The following is a 23,591-nucleotide window of genomic DNA, read 5'->3' as shown; positions in this document are numbered from 1 at the left end:
ATTTACAGACATTATTGGCACTGTCCCCATTGGGGCTCACAATCAACATATTATTCTTGATCAGGTATGTAATAATACTAACATGCCATACCAATAACTTAACTCACTATTTCACATCCAAGTACAGTACTGCTCCATACAAGTTAACCCTTGATGACAGAAGGGAGTTACATACTTCGATATAACCACACGCCAGTTCACACACCATCATCATCATTAGCTCACATCCAAACACTTGTAGATTCTAGCAGTCAGCCTACTCAATATTGTTCTTCTAGACATACCTGGCCAGTGGCTTTCCAAGTAAAGTTCATTGCCTGGATATTGACAGGAATAGCCGGCATCCTCTGCTGGGCTTTCCTAAAATCATGAGTGAATGGTGCCATTTTCCCCTCAGAAACAATCAAAATATCTTCTTCAAAGCCTGGGAATAAATGTTATGGTGATGAGAAGCCAGGTACATATACATTGTGTGCTTTATCACAATGCATTCAGTGCACCACATTATTGACCAGCGCACATCAGAAACTTGGAAAATACCCTTAAAATGTGATTTCTTTTGAACCCCCAGCTAAAGGTTTGTACCTATTAACACTCTTGCTTGGTGAGCATCAATCCACATGTACAAGCTGTCTTCTTGCTGCTGAGCAGCCTCTGCTTGTGCCAATACACAGAAGAGAATGCTCCATAGCTGGAGTGTGAGGCAGCAGAGTGCTGGTAGGGCCATGCTGCTTAGTGAGATGCTAGTGTTTGGCTCTCCACTTTTCACCTCCCTCTGTCCTGGGCTCTTATACTGATTGTATTGACTTTTCCCCCTGTGCTCGGCTGCTCTGATCTCACTCAGGGGGCTGGCTTCTGGCAGCTTGGAGTCAATGAAGTAGTAAAGGAGGGAGCACTGAGGGTGACTTGGGGGAGGTGTCCCATTACAATTTTACAGAACACCACAAGGGAGCGACACACAACAGCATAGAAATCTGGTTAGAAGTTTATTCATGAATTCAAATCGCAGAAGTCGCAGAAAAAGGAAACTAACTTGTTAGAGAGCTCTCATGGATTTATTTAGTAATGCGTGCATACATTCTATTTTTCAGGAAAAAATACTTCTCTTTAAACACTAGTACACATCGAATATTTATTTAAAAGCCCTCAATGCAAGCCAAGAACGAGGCTCTCATAGACTTGTAGACCTCCGCACAGCTCCATGAAACGCTGCCGACAGGTCACTTTTCTCCGGAGACCGACGTAAGCAACTCTGGAAAACGATGAAGATGGCGGCAGATGATTATGAGACAAGGGGCAGGGAACTTACATTTAAAGCACCACTCCAGCGGTGCTTTAGGATTAGACTGACAGAGAAATGACCCTCTACATATCATATCCATAAAAGTAGCCCCATCCCTTTGTAGTAAGGTGATGAACATTTCTACAGGGTGACTGTTTTTGGGAGGAAGGAAAGTGCTAGAAGATCTCAAACCCAAGTTAGATATGTTTACTGGCACACCTTCTTCTTTAGGGTAGCACACATTGGCTATATATTCCCTTAGTATTATTATTAGTAGGATCATTCTTATATGACTGTCTATGAGACAAATGCAGGTATTATATCTATGATTTTGGCATTTGTGTTCTTTCTAGCCTTATTCTGATGAAGGTCTTGTCTGACTGAAACGACCAAATTATTGATGCTTTGGATCACTTAAAAGAAGACATCACGGAATCGTCCTGGCCCCTTCTTGTAATAATGTCCCCTGTTCTGGCTCCTTTCTATAATAATGTCGCCCATCCTGGCCCCCATCTTGTAATAATTCCCCCCATCCTGAACCTCTTCTTGTTACAATGTCCCCCTTCCTGATATAATGTCCCCCATCGTGAAACCCTTCCTGGTATAATGTTCCCTGTTCCGGGCCCCTTACTGTTTAAATGTGTGGCATCCTCTTCTATAGCCTGCAGCTGACTTTGGTGTGCCAGCCATGAGCAGCACATGACATCACTGCTATGCGTCGCTTATGACAGGCACGCTAACGTCACTGATTGGCCGGTGGCGTGTATTACAGTGCAGGGAGTCAGATCTCTGCTCCGCAATACACTTCAGCTGAATGTGCAACCTTGAACGCACATCCAGCTGAAATAGGCACTGGCATACCCAGACCTCCCTCCTGCACGGGCTCACTCGCATTCACACCCTCTTTGACTGCGATCGTTATGCCCCTGGGGCCCAAAGAGTTTAAGATAGTGTTGACTTGACCTTCAAATTCACCAGATTCAACATAATTGAGCATCTGATGTGATGTGCTAGAAAGACTAGCGGGTGTAAATTTTCCCTTTAACTGCTTCTCTGTGGGTGCAGCCATGTTTTGATTGACCATTGTTAGGTGAGAAAAAGCAAATGCCCACAGAGCAGTCTTGTTACATGCCCACTTAGTTGAAAATTTTAATCTTTATTTTTTGGGGAGGCATAACTTTGAAAGGAGAGGCACAGAAGAAAAAAGTAAAACTATCAGTGGGGAATCAGTGGAGCAGTACTATTTCGAGGAGGTACTCAGATTAAGTTAAAAAAAAAAAAAAAAAAAAAGTCCAGTGAAAAATTCTCTTTACAAAGTTCTACTACTAACTTCTTTCTAGATTTCACAAAAACAGTTCAAAAGACCTTGATGGATCAGGGCTGATTAGGCAGGTGGTTTTGATGTTATGGCTGATATCTGTTGATTTAATCCATTAAAGAGAATCTGTCAGGTAATTCTTGTGTACCTTTCTAATAGTATCCTGAAATAGGGCTTGGGCTGTCCTTTCAGGATATGTAAACTTTTATTGCTGTATGTTGCTCCGTTGCTGTAAGCCCTGGAAAATTATAGTCACGTACCGGCTAGTCAAGCATATGTAAATGGGAAATTAATATTCACCCCTTCCCCAGGTCATAATCCCGCCTACCACTCTGCGCCAGGGTAGGGATGTGAACTATCTTACTCTGTTCCTGCCCCTGAAGACAACAACCGCGCTGTTTGAATAGCGTCATACAGTTTTACACGTAATAGTGATGTGGTCTTATGTAATGTGTTATGGTAATGTTCATCATATAAGTCATGTAAAGTGATAATGTGTATAGTGCAGTGTAAGCATAGGATTAGCTTTGAGATAGCACAAGTACGGTTTATACAGTAAGTGGTTTAGCAACAGTATAAGAATAAAAGGTTTAGTCTATAAGATAGGAAAGTTAATGATGGAACTAACCCAGTGGGTGGTGTGACAGAGTCACTGGTATGATATATGAGGGGAGGTATGTGCCACTCAGGTTGCTCTCCTGTGTGTACTGAAACCTACAAAATTTCTGCCAGCATGTTATATGCTGGGGGTTAACTCTCTTAAAGGGTGTGGATTTATGGGAATGGCAAAGAGGATGGGAGGCCATTCCCCTACCTTCCCTCGGGGTGTGGCTGAGCAAGGTTAAATACTCAGTCACTAGTTTGCTCTGTGTAGTGTGTGACCTGGAGAGTGAAGTCTCCAGGCTGTGTTTGGGTGAAGCCAGAGAGCAACAGCGGAGGACTATTGTTTGCTCAGTCTTTATTGTGCTACCCGGAGCGGTCCGAGCCTCACTTGCTATTGGAATCTCTTATACCTTATGTTTTGTTTTCCCGTTAACCCCCGAGACGGCATGTTTATTTTTAGGGGACACTGCTGGAGTTTATGCCACAGAATAAACCAGCAAGAAGTTAACTTGAACCGTGTGTCCTGTGTCTGCCTCTGGAGAGCTGAGCAAGTCACTTTACCACAGTTGGTGTGAGAGTGCTGGCAAAGATCCAGGAACTCGTGTACCTGCCACAGAGATCGGTTGATGTCCTGCGTGAAGGCCGTCAGCCAGCCAGAGATGTCCAGCAACATGGAGGAGCTTATTAAGCATTTAGTCTAGAGCCAGCAGCAGCAACATCAGTAGCACCTGCAGCAATTACAGCAGCACTGGGAGCTACAGCAGCAGCAGATCCTGCAGCAGCAGCAAGCTCAACAGGAGACAACCAAACTGTTACTACAACAGATCCAGTTGCAGCAAAAGGCGCAGTACCAGCAGGAGCAGCAACAGCAGATACAGCTTCGGGCGGACGCCATCGAGGGTAGAGCAACCGCCCCACCCCCAGGGCCGCCTCATGACTCACATGTCTGGAAGGCGGTATGATGGGCCATGCAGAAGCCTTTCTGACAGTCTTTGAGAGGGAGCTGATCAGGAGAAACTTACAGCAGAACAGTGGGCAGAGGTTCTAGCGCCAAATTTGTCGAGTGAACCCCAAAAGGCATATTAAAAACTTGGCACTGCAGGATGCCAAGGAATATGCCAAACTAAAGACAGAGATCTTGGCACGTCTTGGAGTGAATATGGCGGTGAGAGCCCAACGAGTCCACCACTGGGCATACGCCAGCGCCAAACCCCCTCCCTCGCAGATGTTTGACCATCTGCATCTCGTTCAGAAGTGGTTGCAGCCAGAATCCTCCACTCCGGTCCAGATGGTAGAGCGGGTGGTGATTGATAGATTCGTGCACTCTCTTCCCAAGCCGGCACAGACTTTGGGTGCCCAGGGTGATCCCAAGAACGCAGATGACTTCATGGGCCTGGTAGAAAGGTACCAGGTGGTTGAGAAATCCCTCGGGAAACTGGATGTAAACACTTCCCCGTACTGGGATACTCAAGAGGGGGTGGGTTCACCACGGAAGGGGTCTAGAGCCACCACTGGGGGGCATCCCACTTCCACTGAAGGTGCCACAAGGACTGTTCTTAAAGATATATTATTATATTGTTTGTTGGTGGTGTCACAACCCTGGACACGTAGCAGCCCGATGTCATATGTCCCCTGAACCGATGGACTGCAGCCTAGGCAGACGGATCTCCTATTATGCTTATCCAGCCTGCAGCGTGGACTGTCGACCCAGCTAGGGGCCGCAGGCATGTCCCGAATTCATTAATGGAGTAAAGGTGCTTGGACTGTTGGACTCTGGGAGTCTGGTGACCTTGATCAGAGCTACCCTTCCCCACCAGTTGGTCCCTTCCAAAACTGTGGGTGTTCGGTGCATCCATGGGGATGCCAAGGACTACCCCGTGGCCACAGTGACAGTGGGAACAGACTGTGGTGCCCAGTCCCATGAGGTCGGGATGGTTAAGGACCTGATACATCCCATCATACTGGGCCGTGATCTTTGTTTGTTTTGGGACTTGTGGGGGAAGGGAACTGGACTAAGTAGCGTGGGTAAAAACCAGGTCCCTGGAGAAGAACCCCCAACGAAGTCTCAAGTGGATGAGTTCCCACTGTGCGTCCTTGCAAGTGGTGAGGGCGAGACGGTGACCGAGGAGGCTGACCTCCCTGAGTTGGATGTGTCCGGAGAGAACTTTGGGACTGCTCAAGTTCGGGACCTGACCTTAAAGGGGTGTTTGACCAGGTTACTGTATGTAAAGGGGTTGCCCAAGAGCCGGGGGCCGACACCAGGTTCCCCCACTTTGCAGTTCAGGGGGAGTTGTTATATCGGGTGGCCATACTAAGGGGCGGTGAGATAGTGGAACAACTGTTAGTGCGAGGATGGAGGGTACTGGATGGAGGGTACTGGATATGGCCCATTCACATGTTTTGGGGGTACATATAGGGGTCGAGAAAACTCAGGAGAGGATTTTAAGAAGGTTTTATTGGCCGGGGTGTTACCGAGAAATTCTCAACTATTGCAGGTCCTGCCCCACCTGCCAAATAACCGCTCCCTCTTCCCACTTCCGTAGTCCATTAGTTCCACTACCGGTGATAGAGATCACCTTCGAGAGAACTGCTATGGACCTAGTAGGGCCCTTAGTCAAATCAGCCTGAGGCCACCAATACATTCTGGTGATCATGGACTATGCGACCCGATATCCAGAAGCGGTGCCGTTAAGAAACTAATCGAGTAAATGCATAGCCAGGGAACTTGTCCATATATTTGCCAGGACCGGTCTGCCGAAGGAAATCCTAATGGACCAAGGGACCCCGTTTATGAGCAAGGTAATGAAGGAACTGTGCAAGGTCCTCCAGCTTACCCAGCTGCGAACCTCTGTGTATCATTCACAGACAGAAGGCTTAGTAGAGCGCTTTAACAAGACGTTGAAAGCGATGCTCAAGAAAGTCGTGGAGAAGGATGGACGGGACTGGGACTACCTGTTGCCCTTCTTGCTCTTCTCGGTAACGGAGGTCCCACAAGCCTCTACCGGTTTTTCTCTGTTCGAGCTCCTGTATGGATGACATCCGCGAGGGCTCCTGAATATCACTAAGGAAACCTGGGAAGCCGAGGTTACGCCACACCGGAGCATCATTGAACATGTCGCCCAGATGCAGGAAAGAATAGCGAAAGTGATGCCGATTGTGAAAACGCATCTCCTCCAGGAGCAGGAAGCCCAGGCAAGGGTCTATAACAAATCGGCGAGGCTGAGGCAGTTCCAGTCCAGTGACCATGTTTTGGTGCTAATCCCTACAGTCGAGAGCAAGTTTCTAGCCAAATGGCAAGGTCCACATGAGGTGGTGGAGAAAGTCAGCGAGGTTAATTATAAAGTCCACCAGCCTGGCTGAAGAAAGCCGCACCAAATATACCATGTGAACTTGCTCAAACCGTGGCGGGACCAGGAACCTGTGGAAACTCCTTGTCTGGGAGCCGCTCCTGAAGGCAAGGTGGAGGACGTCACTATTGCAGAGACTCTATCGCCGTCCCAGAAGAAACAGTGTTGAGAACTACTACAGTGGAATCTGGAGCTGTTCTCGGAGTTGCCAGGGCATACTCAGGTGGTAGAGCATGACGTGCTAACGGAGCCACCTGTAAGAGTGAATCTGAAGCCATACCGAATTCCGGAAGCACGTCGGCAGGTGATCTCGGCCGAGGTGAAGAGGATGTTAGACCTCGGGGTGATAGAGGAGTCAAACAGTGAGTCTTCGAGCCCAATCATCCTTGTGACAAAACCCAATGGAGAATGGAGGTTTTGTAATGACTACTGCCGGCTGAATGAGGTGTCCAAGTGTGACGCGTACCTGATGCCCCACGTCAACAAACTCATCGAGAGGCTTGGACCAGCGAGGTAAATCATCACTCTTGACCTGACGAAGGGCTACTTGCAGATCCCCATGTCCCATTCGGCCAAGGAGAAGATGGCTTTCTCGACACCTGATGGGTGCTTTCAATACACTCGGATGCCTCAGTGGGGGCCTTAGCCACCTTCCACAGGGCTATGGATTGGATCCTAGCCCCACATAAGAAGTATGCCGCAGCCTACCTTGACAACATTGTGGTCTTTAGTCCAGACTGGGCTAGTCATCTGCCTAAACTACAGGCCGTTCTGGATGCTCTAAGGAAGGTGGGATTTACCATAAATCCGAGAAAATGTGCAGTCGAGAAAGAGGAGGCCAAGTACTTAGGCTATGTCATCGGGAGAGACGAAATAAAACCGCAAGTTAATAAAGTGGAGGCAATCCAGATCTGGCCACAACCGCTCTCCAAGAAGCAAGTAAGAGCATTCCTGGGAATGGTGGGATATTACCAGTGGTTTATCCCAAATTTTGAAATGATGGCCGTACCACTGGCAGATTTCCTAAAAGTCACCAGATCAACCATGGTGAAGTGGACGGAGGAAACAGAGACCACGTTTCAACAGTTGAAGCTAGCACTGTGTAAGCAGCCGGTCCTGGTTGCGCCAGACTTTAAGAAAGAGTTTGTGGTTCAGACAGACGATTCAGAAGTTGGTCTAGGAGCCGTACTCTCTCAAGAGATAAATGGAGAAGAACATCCCATTTTCTATTTGAGCCGGAAGCTTTCTTCCTGCGAGAAGAACTATGCAATAGTATAAAAGGAGTGTTTAGCCATAAAGTGGACCGTAGATATTCTAAGATATTAACTACTAGGCCGGAAGTTTAAATTGGTGTCAGATCATGCCCCTTTGAGATGGTTGAGGGAAAAGAGGGGTAAAAATGCCAGGGTAACTAGATGGTTCCTAAGTCTTCAGGACTTTAACTGTCACATGGAGCATAGGCCCGGGAAGTTACACGGGAACGCTGATGCCCTCTTTAGGATTCCCTGTCTGGGCAGAGGGGGGAAATATGTGACAGAGTCACTGGTATGATATATGAGGGGAGGTATGTGCCACTCAGGTTGCTCTCCTGTGTGTACTGAAACCTACAAAATTTCTGCCAGCATGTTATATGCTGGGGGTTAACTCTCTTAAAGGGTGTGGTTTTATGGGAATGGCAAAGAGGGTGGGAGGCCATTCCCCTACCTCCCCTCAGGGTGTGGCTGAGCAGGGTTAAATACTCAGTCAGTAGTTTGCTCTGTGTAGTGTGTGACCTGGAGAGTGAAGTCTTCAGGCTGTGTTTGGGTGAAGCCAGAGAGCAACAGTGGAGGACTGGGCCGAGAGTGGCTTGCTATTGGACTCCGTTATACCTTATGTTTTGTTTTCCCGTTAACCCCCGAAAGGGCCTGTTTATTTTTATGGGACACTGCTGGAGTTTATGCCACAGAATAAACCAGCAGGAAGTTAACCTGAACCGTGTGTCCTGTGTCTGCCTCTGGAGAGCTGAGCAAGTCACTTTACCACAGTGGAAACTAGTGTTGAAAAAAGGTGGTCACTTCCAGATAGTGAGTGGTTAGAGAAGTGCAGTGTCAAGGTCATGTTAGGGTTCAGTGGGCTGCTAGGGGCAGCATGGGCCAATTATTCGAGGCAGTGGGAGGCCGTACTGATAACCCTGATGGACATTCTGGTAACTTTTGGAGCCTAAGGCTAGGGCCAGGTACCAAGAAGCAGGCCTGGTCTTCTGACATCTCGAGGTCGGTGGACATTATTACATAGGGAGCAGGTAGCTGGTCCCGGGTGCACTGATGAAGTGAACAGGAAATCCCTGAGGCTGATGGAGTCAGCGGGCTTAGGGGTATCGCAGGACGAACGAGTTGCAGGGCTGAAGAGGTACTGTACTAAGGAAGGAAGAAATGTGAAATGCTGTGCCCTATCCCACATGTGACCACTTGATGAACTTGAACTGACTAGTAAACATTTGCCTGTTGTAAATAACTTAGTGTCTCCTGAATTGTGGGCATTTGGCTCCTGAGGACATAGGCCTGGAGGTAGCGGAGGCCTGCAGCCTACAAATGAGTGTGATGCACCCCACTCCTGACAGCACACTGGGACTGGGACACCGTTTGTCTGTAAAGTGCCAGAGTGTAACCAGACAGCAGCTCGGTCATGACTACCGCTCTGCAGCACTTTACATTGATATCAGTGATTCAGTCAAACTGCTGTATTACTCGCCTGAGGATCGCATCACAATCTTCGGACAGGGCATCTGCTCTCCTGACCTGAGCGTGACAGCTGCATAGAAATACATGCTGTACCGCTCAGTAAAACAGACACAATTCATGGAAGCGAGTAGTATGTACATCACAGATCGAGTGTATCTTTTAAATCACCATTACATATCATGTAATGTAATATTCAATACTACCATATTGTGGACTAAATATACTCCATCGTCAAATAGACATAAAGAGCACAGAGAAAAAACAGACGACATTGGAGCCTCCAAGTATGAAGGAATTATAACAAATTTATTACAATTAGTTAGTCAGGTACACGACAGGGGTAAATGCAGAAAATCTGTGAAGCTTAAAAGAGAAATCCTCCTCACATAGCGACCTCCAAAATAGATCCTACATTGCACATATTAAAGTACTGGTTACAATGATGGATAGAGGGAACATCACCATGGAGAAAAAGCAATAAATAACATCTCCATATATGTTCATGCAGCCAACATAGCAATACTAATTGTGTTAATTTAATGCCATTGATAGATTAGTTTAGAACATAGGATGTCCACTGTCGTGCCCTCATCACATGGATGGAGCAACTAAGTAATTGATCCAACCACTTGCTACCTTGAGCCCATGAATGGTCCCCAGCACAGGCACTGTATACATACCAGGGATGTCGGGCAAACGTCACGTGACAATCGCTGGGCAGTCAGAAATGCAGGAGTCTATGTGGATGGTGCGCACGTGGAGCAGGTCAGTAGAGCAGACAGCTTAACTAGCTACTATTAGTGATGGGCGTACCCGACAGTGTGAGAAACACCGGCTCTGATCGGCGGTAAGTTTATTACTGCCAGATCACTGCTGTTCCTACGAAGCAGCTGTGACCGGCGGTAAAAAGGTTTCTGCCAGTCACAGGTGCCGGTTGATGGGAGTACTACTCTCATCATCCTACGCCTGCTCTAACTGATAGCAGCGAGAGCAGGCGAGGCTGATGAGAGTATTCATTAGCCGGTGCCTGTGCAATAAATAAATTAAAAAATGGCAATGGTTACCCTCTATTTTTGATAACTAGCGCAGGTAAAGCTGACAGCTGCGGGCTGCAGCGCCCAGCTGTCAGGTTTATATTGGCTGGTTATCAAAAATAAAGGGGTTCCTATTATTATTATTTAAATAAATAATTTTTTAAAAAGTTGATGTCGGCTGTGATCTGGCTGGCTTGCATGCCACCACTCAACAAACTACCCAGATGTAGCACAGCTGGAGTTCTTTGTGGGACAGTATCACATAGGGAGTATTGGCGAACAGGTGAGGAATATGGTTGTTTATCATTTTTTAATTTACAGTAAGAGGGACGGTGAGTATGTATGTAAAATATAGGAGTCTGTGTCTTTCTTTTAATTAAATGACTTTCCTCTCTGTCTGTGTTTTTAGTACATTTCATTATGGGGTTAGTAATGGGGATTGAGTTTCCATGTGCTGGGTTGGCTTTAGTGGAAGAGGTTTTGGTTCCTAATTCCACAATTTCTACTGTAGTGAAATTGATGCCACTTTGCTGGTGTCTGCCACTAATTTTTGGAAATGTGGAGAATCCTGATTGGGCCTCCTCTCCATCTGTTGGGTTGGCTGTACTGGAAATGGTTTTGGTCTCCATTATACTACTTCTACTCTAGTGAAATTGATGCCACTTTGTTGATGTTAGGCCCTAATTAAGGGAAATATGAACACTCCTGGTTAGGTCTCCATCTCCTGGGTTGGCTGTAGTGGAAGAGGTTTTGGTCTCCATCCATTAGTATAGTTATACTGTAGTGAGATTAATTATTTGGTGCAGACATTGTTCTCCACAAAGGGGTACACAAACATGATATACTCAAAATTGGTTTTCAATAAACGACCATCAGCTGCCCTATCAAACGCATCTGCTGCTTCTTCCTTCTCCTCTGTTACCGTGACAAGTATTGTCAACCAGGTCTGAAACCTCAGAACCTACGGTTGTATACTCACTTCAGTCAGGCTGAGTAAAAGCCCATCAGCTGTAACAGAAACGGACATGCCTGCTGTGTTTGTTTCACTGAGCACACCACATGTTTCTCAATCCACCTTAACATCTCCGCCTGCACCTCACTCACGATCTAGCAGCTTGTCCATTTCACCGTACACTGCCCTCTCTCAGCACTGCAGCCAGCCCTCAGCCCTGCAGTTGTTGTCAAGTAAAAGATTGTTTACTCCTACACATGACAAAGCTAAGAGATTGGTGATGGTGGAGTTTAATCTGTAGGCCACGGAAATGGCCCTAATTTTTTTAAATGTGAACAGTCCTGATTGTGTCTCCGTCTACTGGGTTGGCTGTACTGGAAGAGGTGTCAGTCCTAATTACACTATTTCTACTGTAGTGAAATTAATGCAACTTTGCTGGTGTGTGCCACTAATTTTTGGAAATGTGGAGAATCCTGATTGGGTCGCCATCTATTGTGTTGGCTGCAGTGGAAGAGGTTTCAGTCTCCATTAAACTACTTCTACTTTGGTGAAATTGATGCTACTTTGGTGGTGTTAGTCGCTAATTTAGGGAAATGTAAACACTTGTGATTGAGTCTCCATCTACTGGGTTGGTTGTACAAGAAGAGGTGTCGGTCCTAATTACACTATTTCTACTGTAGTGAAATTAATGCAACTTTGCTGGTGTCTGCCACTAATATTTGGAAATGTGGGAAATCCTGGTGTTAGGCCGTAATTTAGGGAAATGTGAACACTCCTGATTGAGTCTCCTCTACTGGGTTGGCTGTAGTGGAAGAGGTGTCATTCCTAATTCTACAATTTCTACTGTACTGAAATTGATGCCACTTTGCTGGTGTCTGCCACTAACTTTTGGAAATGTGGAGAATCCTGATTGGGTCTCCATCTGCTGTGTTGGCTGTAGTGGAAGAGTTGTCGGTCACCATTATACTTGTTCTACTCTACTGAAATTAATTCTTTGGTGCAGATATTGTTGTCATAGGGGTACACAAGATATAATCGAAATTGGTTTTCTTAGTACCATGGTATATAAATCAGGCTATATTTCATCTTTTAATTCTTCGGTGCTGATACTGTTCTCCATACAGGGGTACACATTAGTAATGAGAGAGGACAAAATGTGCTCAACTTAGTGGTTCATCGGTTTCTAAAAACCTACCCAGATCTGCCAGAGCTGCTTGTGAAAGTACAATGCATGTGTGCCCATTTCAGAAAGTCAGCTATAGCTTCCGCCACCCTGGCAGTGCTTCAGCAGCGTTTGCAGCTTCCAGGTCACCGACTGTTGTACGATATCATTACATGTTGGAAATCAACGTTGCAGATGTTGGGAAGGATTTGTGAGCAGCAGATGGAAGTTGTTGAGTACCAGCTTCAACACGCCCATCGGCATTCAGGTCAGCCTCCGCACATAAGAGGTGATGAGTGGGCATGGATGGCTGACATCTGTGCTGTCCTCTAAAACTTTGAGGACTCCATCGAGATGGTGAATGCAATGACGCCATAATTAGCGGCACCATCCCTCTTCTCTGTCTACTGAAACGTTCCGTGCTCACACTTAAAGAGGAGGATTGCATCCAGCCTCATATCATCTCAATGCAGATTAGGTGATCATGAGGAGGATGAGGAGGAGAACATGGACAGTCGTCCTCTTGGTGAGGACAGGGAACTCTTGGCTGTCTTGGAAGTCTTGATACGCCTCTTTCAGTCTGTGGGAAAGCTGTATGAGTTTCGCTTAATGACCTTCAGTGACCTAAACCGTGGCTTTGCTTATGCACGTTATTTCTCAAAATGCATTGCAGATCAGGCCATTGTCCAACTCTGTAGTGATTAAATTCAAGGCGTAAAGAAAGATCTTTGCCTGTGAATAAGCACCACCAAGAAGTGTGAGCTGAAGGATTTGATTCTGAGGGACCACCTTTCTCCCCCGCTAAAGAGCCTCATAGCAGCTGAAAGGTTTGCGCTATGAACTCTCCTGATGGAGAAGCCAAGGCCCACCAGAGGATTCCAACCCTGCCGAGAAGCAGCCCTGGCTAAGAAAAGTCTGTGTGAAGGTTCCTGGACACTCTATGGCTGATTTTTTACTGAGGGGGAAACCCATGCAAACACTGGGAGAACATACAAAATCCTTGAAGATGTTGTCCTTGCTGGGATTTGAACCCAGGATCCCAGCACTGCAAGGCTTCAGTTCTAACCACTGAGCCACTGTGCTGCCGTTCTCCCTCTGATACCTAACATGCTGGAGATACTTGCACCTACTGCAACTCTGTATCTTCAGCTCCTTTGTGAGAAACTAATGTATTTGGGCAGCCACTCAGTCAACCAAATAAACTTCCTGAGAAGGAAATTGTGGATGGCTTCACTACTGGTACTGGGGGCTCTGCTAATACCATGGCGTCGTGCCATAGTTCAGCAGCTGTCCAGAAATGTGGCAGTTTAGTATTGTGGCCTATAGGTGGGTGGGTGGCTGGCTGCATACTTGCACTTGCCTTCCAAGTAAAAGAAAACTAAGGAGATGGATGGCCTCATCATCATCACAACCTGCAAGGTTTGCACTATGAACTCTCCTGATGGAGAAGCCAGGGCCCACCGGAGGATTCTCCGGTTCTCTGGTGGGCCCGTCCAACCCTGCTGAGAAGCATCCCTGGCTAAGAAAAGTCTGTGCTAAGGTTCCCGAACACTCTATGGCTGCTTTTTTTTTACTGTGTACTGGCTCCAGCAATCCATAAGATTGCAATCTATAAGATCCCTTCACTGGCTCACAATTGCCCAGCATATCCAGTTCAAATTACTAACACTGACGTACAAAGCCATCCATAACCTTTCTTCTCCGTACATCTCTGAACTAATCTCCCGATTTATTCCATTACGTAATCTCCTATCCTCCCAAGACCTCCTTCTCTCCACACTTATTTGTTCCTCACCCAATCGCCTCCAATACTTCTACCAAATATCTCCCATCCTCTGGAATTCTGTGCCTCAACAAGTCCGATTAGCCACCACATTCGGATTTTTCAGACACAACCTGAAAACCCATCTCTTCAAGACAGCCTACAGCCTGTCATTGCCTCGCTGCCACCTCAACACCACCGGAGCTAATGCAACTCCACAAACTACTGTCTCCTTCCCCACCATCTTGTAGAATGTAAGGATGCAAGTGCAGGGTTTATAAGACTTAAGACGCAATATGGCACCTTGGCAAAGCCCAGTTATGTTCTCCCTCTGATATCTAACAATAACAAACAGGTCATGCTGGAGAAACTTGCACCTACTGCCACTCAGTGTCTTCAGCTCCTTTGTGAGAAACTAATGTTTGCTCAGCCAGTCTACCAAATAAAATTCCTCAGGTACGGAAATTGTGGATGGCTTTGCTTCTGGTACTGGGTGCTAATACCAAACCGTGGCATGCCATTCACTGGATATTCCTGGCTGGTTGGAGACAAGCTCATTCCCACAGAAAAGTACCAGCAAGCTAAGGAGATGGTGGCCTCTATCATCATGAAGGAGTTTGCTTGTTGTCTAGTAGTCTGGTTTTTATACTAAAGATACTGATCATTTTTATAGTTTTAAGTGAGCACACAAAGACCGTGGATTTTGCTGCAGTGCATCCAGGCCGGGATAGTGGCAGAGAAATTGCTGTACCATCAGGTTGAGGATGCGAGCCATGCAAGGCACGTGTGTGAGGTTGCCCCAGCATAGGGCCGCCACTGGGTTTGCACCATTATCACACATGGCCTTCCCTTGCTCCAGGTTCAGTGGGAGACAGCCATTGTTCAAACTCAGCCTGGAGAGCTGTCCACAACACTTCAGCTGTATAACTGTGATCTGCAAGGCATATTAATTTTAACACTGCCTGATTGTGGTGAGCCCTAGCTGCGCAATACGGAGATGGGGGGGATTCTCTCTGCACTGTTGGAACATGTGTCTCATTAAGGCAGAGGTTGAGGGCGCAGGTGGAGGCCCTCGAGGAGGTGGAGGATGCAAAAGCACTGGAGGAAGTGTTACAGAGGTTTGTCCCACAAGTCTTGGGGATTCCAACACTTGCTGTCTAGTGACACCTTGGTATCTAGTGGTGTAGTTCTCCATCCCTTGGTGTGGAGTGGTTTAGTTCTCCAACCCTAGCTGTTTAGTAGGTTAGTTTTCCAAAGCCTGTTGTTTTATTAGTTTAGTTCTCCAACCCCTGTTTTCAATTAGTTTAGTTCTCCATGTTCTGGTGTGTATTTGTTTTATTCTCCAACCTTAGCTGTTTAGTAGTTTAGTTTTCCAACCCCCGTTGTGTATTAGTTTAGTTCTCCATGTTCTGGTATGTATTTATTTCTTTCTCCAATCCATTCATGCCCACCCCCAGGGGTTAACGTCTGGTGACGAGGGCTTGGATTCTTCTCGGACCCTACTTCGTCCAGGCCCAGATCAACTGAAAAAAATTTGGCCATCGCTACACATGCTTTCCCCCTCTTGAGTCTGTGAAGCTTTGGATTAGACCTCTGATGCCCTGGAATAGAATGTGTGAACAGCTCTGCAGACTCGCCCATCTCTGCTTCCCCATAGTCAGTTGGCTGGTTAAAGAGTTGTGACGTTGGTGAAAACAAGGGTAATTGGGGTGCCACCTCTGAGGACTGCACTGTGTATGATGTTAAGATGGAGGAAGAGGAGCAGAGGCCACTTGATGCAGCGCTTGTCATCTAGTGGAGCACATGTTCTTCCTGCCCCTTATCTACAAGGCATACAGCTATGCGACTGCCAAAGAAAGGGAGTGAAGTCCAGTAACAGAAGTTTTAAAAATGCTGCACAATTGCTCACTGCAGCAAAACAAACCTACTTCTCATCTCTCATATCATACATGTCTCACAACCCTAAACAGCTATTCAGTACTTTCAAGTCCCTCCTCTGTCCACTAGCTCCCCCTCCCTCTCCTCTCATCTCAGCTGAAAACTTAGCCTCATTCTTCAAGCAGAAGATTCACAACATGGGGCAAAGCTTTTGCTTAAAATCCCAACAGCCCCTTCTCATAACGACTCAACTCTCCTCCTACAAAATCTGTTTCTCCGCAATCACGGAAGATCATCTTTACTCTCCAAATCACATCTCACCACCTGTGAACTTGACCCAATACCATCCCACCTCATTCAAAACCGTACCACAGTCTTCATCCCAAGCCTAACCCTCCTCTTCAACCTGTCACTAACAACTGGCGTCTTCCCCTCATGGTTCAAACATACCTCGATCACACCCATCCTTCAAAAGCTCTCCCTTGACCCATCCTATGTTTAGCTATCGCTCCATCTCACTTCTCCCCTATGCCTCCAAACTTCTGGATCAACACGTCTATTTTGAACTGTCCTCCCACCTCTCCTCCTGCACCCTCTTTGACCGCTTACAATCTGGCTTCCGACCTCACCATTCCACTGAAACTGCCCTAACTAAAGTCACCAACGACCTACTAACTGTCAAATCCAAGCAAAACTACTCTGTTCTCCTCCTCGTAGACCTGTCATCTGCCTTCGACACAGTAGACCATACCCTCTTACTACAGACTCTCATCTCTCGGCATCACAGACTTGGTCTTGTCTTGGATGTTTTCATACCTAACCGACAGGACATTCAGTGTTTCCCACTCAGACACCACCTCCTCATCTCACCCCCCTATATGTCGGTGTCACCAAGGTTCAGTTCTAGGACCCAGGCTCTTCTCCATGTACACCTTCGGCCTGGGACAGCTCATAGTCTCACATCTTTCAGTATCACCTCTATGCTGAAGGCTGATGACACACAGATCTACGTCTCTGGACCTGATATCACCTCCTTACTAACCAGAATCCCACAATGTATGTCCTGTATTTCATCTTTCTTCCCTACTAGATTTGTGAAAATTAACATGAATAAAACACAATGCATCATCTTCCACCATCTCATTCATCCCCCCCAACTGACCTATCCATCAAAGTGAATGGCTGCCCATTCTCCCCATTCTCGCAAGCTTGACTCTGATCTGTCCTTCAAACGTCAGATCCAAGCCTTTTCCACGTGCTGCTAACTCCAACTGCAAAGTATCCCGGGGATCCGCACATTCCTCAGCCATGAATTTTGAAAAAAAACAGTGCACGTGCTCATCATCTCCCGCCTCGACTACTACAAGCTCCTGCTCTGTGGCCTCCCTTCTACCACTCTCGCACACCTCCAATCTATCCTAATCTGTGCTGGCTGATTAATCCACCTGTCACCCCGCTATTCCCAGGCTTCTCCCCTCTGTCAATCCCTGCGCTGACTCCCTGTTGCCCAGAGACTCCAATTGAAAAGCCTAACTTTGGCATACCAAGCCATCGAAAACCTGTCTCCTCCATACATGTGTGACCTAGTCTCCCTGTACTAGTTACCTGCATGCAACCTCCCATCCTTCCAAGATCTCCTTCTCTACTTCCCTCTTATCTCTTCTTGTCACAATCGCATACAAGATTTGTCCCGTGCATCTGATTTACTTTGTAATGCTGTACCTAGCGTTGAACTGGTGTGCCTTGGGCCCATCGGAGAAAATCATTCCTGTGGCCCACTATATATCTACATAGAAATAATACAAGCCCACCAATTGTGAGGTAAAACATGCTAATATTGTGGTGTAGCATAAAAACACAATGGTCCACATTTATCAAAAATAGCGTAATTTGAGCCAAATCTTGTGTACTCCAACTCCACTATTTCATATTTATCAAATTTCGTTCCTAACGATAAATTTGGTGCAAATTATTTAAGCACAACATTTTAAGAATGGTAGCACACTTCTCGATGTTAAAAAAAGAGCTGACGTCCAGTGTGTCAAATGTTGCATAGTTATATCATTATGTACAAATTGCAACTTTTTATGCATGTAAAAAAGGTTCTAATATAAATGCATTCGTTCCATGACTTTTTTAAGATAGCCAGTGGCGATAAGGGCACTCCTCTCCCCATGCACATACATAAAATCAATTCAAAATATTAATCCCTTGGCAGAGATGAACATACAGTACAAGTACGTGCATGTGTGGAGTTGGCTCAGGAATGGAGCCTGCTTCACAAGCAACATACAGCGGGCATGTGCCTGTATGGTTACCATGCAGCTGGTCGTCCCGATCTTGATACTCCAGTGAAATCCAACATTAGGCTGGATTCATATGAGATCATTACAGTGGGGAAAAAAAGTATTTAGTCAGCCACCAATTGTTCTCCCACTTAAAAAGATGAGAGAGGCCTGTAATTGACATCATAGGTAGACCTCAACTATGAGAGACAAAATGAGAAAACAAATCCTGAAAATCACATTGTCTGATTTGGAAAGAATTTTTTTTTAAATTTTGGTGGAAAATAAGTATTTGGTCACCTACAAACAAGCAAGACTTCTGGCTCTCACAGACCTGTAACATCTTTTTAAGAGGCTCCTCTGTCCTCCACTCATTACCTATTAGTCCAAAAAGTGAAAAGCCTATTTGGTACAATACTTCTATTCAACAAACACCCAATCACGTCAAAGAAGTATAGATGCACAAGTTTGATAAAAAGGTTTGGAACTTTTATTGAATTATTTAAAAGAAATTTATAAAAACATACATAAAGGGGAAGTGAACCAATGAAGGTGCCTGCAGTGCTAGCAACAAGGATAATCAATCATTTATTCTGTTTAACAAGACTAACAAAAGGAGATCATATCAATGAACCCAGTAATAAATATATGAAGAATTAAATAAATAAGTAAAAGGATCAGTATCCAAAATTCATTCATCTAATAAGCATTAGTGGATAACAAGTACACACCTTAAAGTATTCAGCATAGAAAAATATAGTCAAAATGCCATGAAAGTATATATCTATAAATATGTCAATAGATCATATAGAGAAAAGCCATAAAGCCCACAAGTGGTAGACAAGTGTCAATATAGGGCAAAGTCAATTATAGCCCACAAAATACAGATGGTATCACCAAGCATGGAAATAAGCAGAAGGTATCATCAGGCATAGAGATAAACAGAATGTAAATAAAGACAATACAACCTTTCAGCTGCAGGTAAGGACAGCTGAAAGGTTGTATTGTCTTTATTTACATTCTGTTTATCTCTATGCCTGATGATTAGTGTTGAGCGAAACCATGCCGGAAACCAATGCAAGTCAATGGGACACAAATATCGGAATGAAAATAAACCCTTTCTTTCCTTGTAGGTTAATTCTACATGAAGGAAAACAACTAACAATAATGTAGAATGTATTGGGGGAGGTGGTTGCCCAAATCGATGGGAACAGTGCTCACAGTGAAACATGAAAAGCCGGCAATTCAGCAGCGGCATACACCGGTACCCGACAATTTAGAACAGAAAGATAGAGCTTCACACATAGATTAGATAGATAGAAACATGTCAGTCACATATATAAGAAGTACAGTGATAGTGTTGATTACTGTACTTGTCATTTAGTGTAAAGGATTTATTTAAAAAAATAATAGTGTATTCATGCACCGTCTCTTTAAAAAAGCCGGCCGGCAATTCAGCAGCGATACCCGACAATTTAGAACAGAAAGAATAGAGCATCACACATAGATTAGATAGATAGAAACATGTCAGTCACATATATAATAAGTACAGTGATAGTGTTGGTTACTCTACTTGTCATTTAGTGTTAAAATAAAGGATTTATTTAAAAAAAAATTGGCGTGGGGTTCCCCGTAATTTTAGTCTCTAGCGGAGGTTAAGCAGACGGCTGGGGCAGATGTTTGAAGTCTGGGAATGGGGTAATACCCACGGAGCTTCCCAGGCTACTAATATCAGCCCCCAGCTGAATACCTAGCCTTTACTAGCTATTACAATGGGGGACCCCAAAAAAAATGACATGGGGTCCCCCCCTATTTTAATAGCTAGCAAAGGCTAGGCAGACAGCTGGGGGCTGATATTAATAGCCCAGGAAGGGTGCCATGAATATTAGCCCCCTCCCAGGCTAGAAACAACAGCCGTCAGCCGCCCCAGAAATGGCGCATCCATAGGATGCGCCAATTCTGGCACTTAGCCTCGCTCTTCCCACTGCCCTGTAGCGGTGGCAGTGGGGTAATAGGGCTGGGGTTGATGTCAGCTTATAATGCCAGCTGACATCAAGCCCAGGTTAGTAATGGAGAGGCGTCTATAAGACACCCCCATTACTAACTCCATAGTCAAAGTTACAAAAAGACACAAACACCCAGAATAAAGTCCTTTAATTGAAATAAACACGCAATTCTTTTTTGTTCTAAATGAAACCATACTTACCGTATCTCCCATTCCAGCTGAAGCCAACGATCTCCTGCAATAAAAGTAAAATAATAAAGCAACGTCATCCTTACCTTTCCATGGTTCCCACGACAGCTTCAGCTCTGCTACATCGAGATGACAGGCTGGAGCGCAGCAGAAAGCTGCCATCCAGCCTGTCATCCCGCAGACACTGAGAAGCGCAGGCATGCTTGCGCTCCTCAGTGTCTGGCTGTGACGGCATCCAGATGAGCCGACAATGAACTCAGCTCACCTCATGCACGTCACTGACAGCGTGGGAAAATTCTCCTGCGCATGCGGTGAGCGTGAGAGACTCGGCTCATCTGGATGCCGTCACAGCCAGACACTGCAGAGCGCAAGCATGCCTGTGCTTCTCAGTGTCTGCGGGATGACAGGCTGGATGGCAGCTTTCTGCTGCGCTCCAGCCTGTCATCTCGATGTAGAAGAGCTGAAGCTGTCGTGGGAACCATGGAAAGGTAAGGATGACGTTGCTTTATTATTTTACTTTTATTGCAGGAGATAGTTGGCTTCAGCTGGAATGGGCGATACGGTAAGTATGGTTTCATTTAGAACAAAAAAGAATTGCGTGTTTATTTCAATTAAAGGACTTTATTCTGGGTGTTTGTGCTTTCTGCTGCGGTCCAGCCTGTCCTCTCAATGCAGCAGAGCTGAAGCTGTCGTGGGAACCATGGAAAGGTAAGGATGATGTTGCTTTATTATTTTTCTTTTATTGCAGGAGATCGTTGGCTTCAGCTGGAATGGGCGTGATGGTAAGTATGGTTTAATTTAGAACAATAAAGAATTGTGTGTTTATTTCAATTAAAGGACTTTATTCTGGGTGTTGTGTTTTTTTTAAATACTTTGCTAGAAATTCATGGCGGTCATGTCTAATATTGGCGTGACCCCATGAATTTCGGGCTTAGGGCCAGCTGATAATGCCAAGCTGGCCCTAACCTCTTTATTACCCAGTGAGCCACCGCACCAGGGCCCTGGATGAGTTGGGTACAGCGCCAGAAGATGGCGCTTCTATGAACGCGCCATTTTCCGGGGTGGCTGTGGACTGCAATTTGCAGTGGGGGGGGCCCAGAAAGCTTGGGCCTCCCTGCGCTGCGGATTCCAGCCCCCAGCTGCCTAGTTGTACCTGGCTGGACACAAAAATAGGGCGAAGCCCCACGTATTTTTTTTTTTTAATTATTTCATGAAATTCATGAAATAATTAAGAAAAAAAGGGCTTCCCTATATTGTTGTGTCCGTCCAGGTACAAATAGGCAGCTGGTGGTTGGGGGCAGCCCGTTCCTGCCTGCTGTACCTGACTGGACACAAATATAGTGCGAAGCCCCACGTCAATTTTTTTTTAATTATTTCATGAATTTCCTGAAATAATTTTAAAAAAATTGACGTGGGGCTTCGCACTATATTTGTGTCCAGCCAGGTACAGCAGACAGGAACGGGCTGCCCCCAACCACGAGCTGCCTATTTGTACCTGGCCAGACACAACAATATAGGGAAGCCCTTTTTTTCTTAATTATTTCATGAATTTCATGAAATAATTTAAAAAAAAATACGTGGGGCTTTGCCCTATTCTTGTGTCCAGCCAGGTACAACTAGGCAGCTGGCGGCTGGAATCTGCAGCGCAGGGAGGCCCAAGCTTTCTGCCCCCCCCGCTGGAAATTGCAGTCCGCAGCCACCCCGGAAAATGGCGCGTTCATAGAAGCGCCATCTTCTGGCCCTGTACCCAACTCATCAAGGGCCCTGGTGCGGTGGCTCACTGGGTAATAAAGGGGTTAGGGCCAGCTTGGTTTTATCAGCTGGCCCTAAGCTCGAAATTCATGGGGTCACGCCAATATTAGACATGACCGCCATGAATTTCCAGTAAAGTATTTAAAAAAAACACAACACCCAGAATAAAGTCCTTTAATTGAAATAAAGACACAATTCTTTATTGTTCTAAATTAAACCATACTTACCATCACGCCCATTCCAGCTGAAGCCAACGATCTCCTGCAATAAAAGTAAAATAATAAAGCAACATCATCCTTACCTTTCCATGGTTCCCACGACAGCTTCAGCTCTGCTGCATTCACATGACAGGCTGGATCGCTGCAGAAAGCTGCCATCCAGCCTGTCATCCCGCAGACACTGAGAAGCTCAGGCATGCTTGTGCTCCTCAGTGTCTGGCTGTGACGGCATAAAGATGAGCCGAGGTCATGTCCAATGAACTCAGCTCACCTCATGCACGTCACTGACAGCGTGGGAAAATTCTCACGCTGAAGCGCTGAGTGCAGGAGAATTTTCCCACGCTGTCAGTGACGTGCATGAGGTGAGCTGAGTTCATTGGACATGAACTCGGCTCATCTGGATGCCGTCACAGCCAGACACTGAGGAGCGCAAGCATGCCTGAGCTTCTCAGTGTCTGCGGGATGACAGGCTGGATGGCAGCTTTCTGCTGCGGTCCAGCTTGTCATGTGAATGTAGCAGAGCTGGAGCCGTCCTGGGAACCATGGAGAGGTAAGGATGATGTTGTTTTATTATTTATCTTTTATTGCAGGAGATCGTTGGCTTCAGCTGGAATGGGCGTGATGGTAAGTATGGTTTAATTTAGAACAATAAAGAATTGTGTCTTTATTTCAATTAAAGGACTTTATTCTGGGTGTTTGTGTTTTTTTTTAACTTTGACTATGGGGTTAGTAATGGGGGTGTCTTATAGATGCCTCTCCATTACTAACCTGGGCTTGATGTCAGCTGGCATTATAAGCTGACATCAACCCCAACCCTATTACCCCACTGCCACCGCTACAGGGCAGTGGGAAGAGTGAGGCTAAGTGCCAGAATTGGCGCATCCTATGGATGCGCCATTTCTGGGGCGGCTGATGGCTGGTGTTTCTAGCCTGGGAGGGGGCCAATATTCATGACACCCTTCCTGGGCTATTAATATCAGCCCCCAGTTGTCTGCCTAGCCTTTGCTAGCTATTAAAATAGGGGGGACCCCACGTCATTTTTTGGGGGGGTCCCCAATTTTAATAGCTAGTAAAGGCTAGGTAT

At 45.9% G+C, this 23,591-nt stretch overlaps 1 protein-coding gene across 1 annotated transcript in view; it reads right to left on the bottom strand.

The window, feature by feature from the left end:
- The window catches only part of WIF1 (WNT inhibitory factor 1), a 167,881-nt gene extending 167,014 nt beyond the window's left edge, over window positions 1-867 (bottom strand). The window contains exons 1-2 of the mRNA XM_073650692.1: window positions 586-867; window positions 285-424 (exon numbers count right to left, since the gene is read on the bottom strand). Of these exons, the coding sequence (XP_073506793.1) occupies window positions 285-424; window positions 586-727 (282 nt within the window). The 5' untranslated portion in view covers window positions 728-867. The remainder of the gene's footprint in view (window positions 1-284; window positions 425-585) is intronic.
- Between the last annotated feature and the right edge of the window lie 22,724 nt (window positions 868-23,591).

Source organism: Phyllobates terribilis, unplaced genomic scaffold (genome assembly GCF_046119375.1).
Source record: "Phyllobates terribilis strain yellow unplaced genomic scaffold, ASM4611937v1 Scaffold_11__3_contigs__length_659146591, whole genome shotgun sequence".
NCBI lineage: Eukaryota > Metazoa > Chordata > Amphibia > Anura > Dendrobatidae > Phyllobates > Phyllobates terribilis.
Note: the sequence above shows the minus strand (reverse complement) of the source record. Positions and strands in the feature narration are given on the sequence as shown.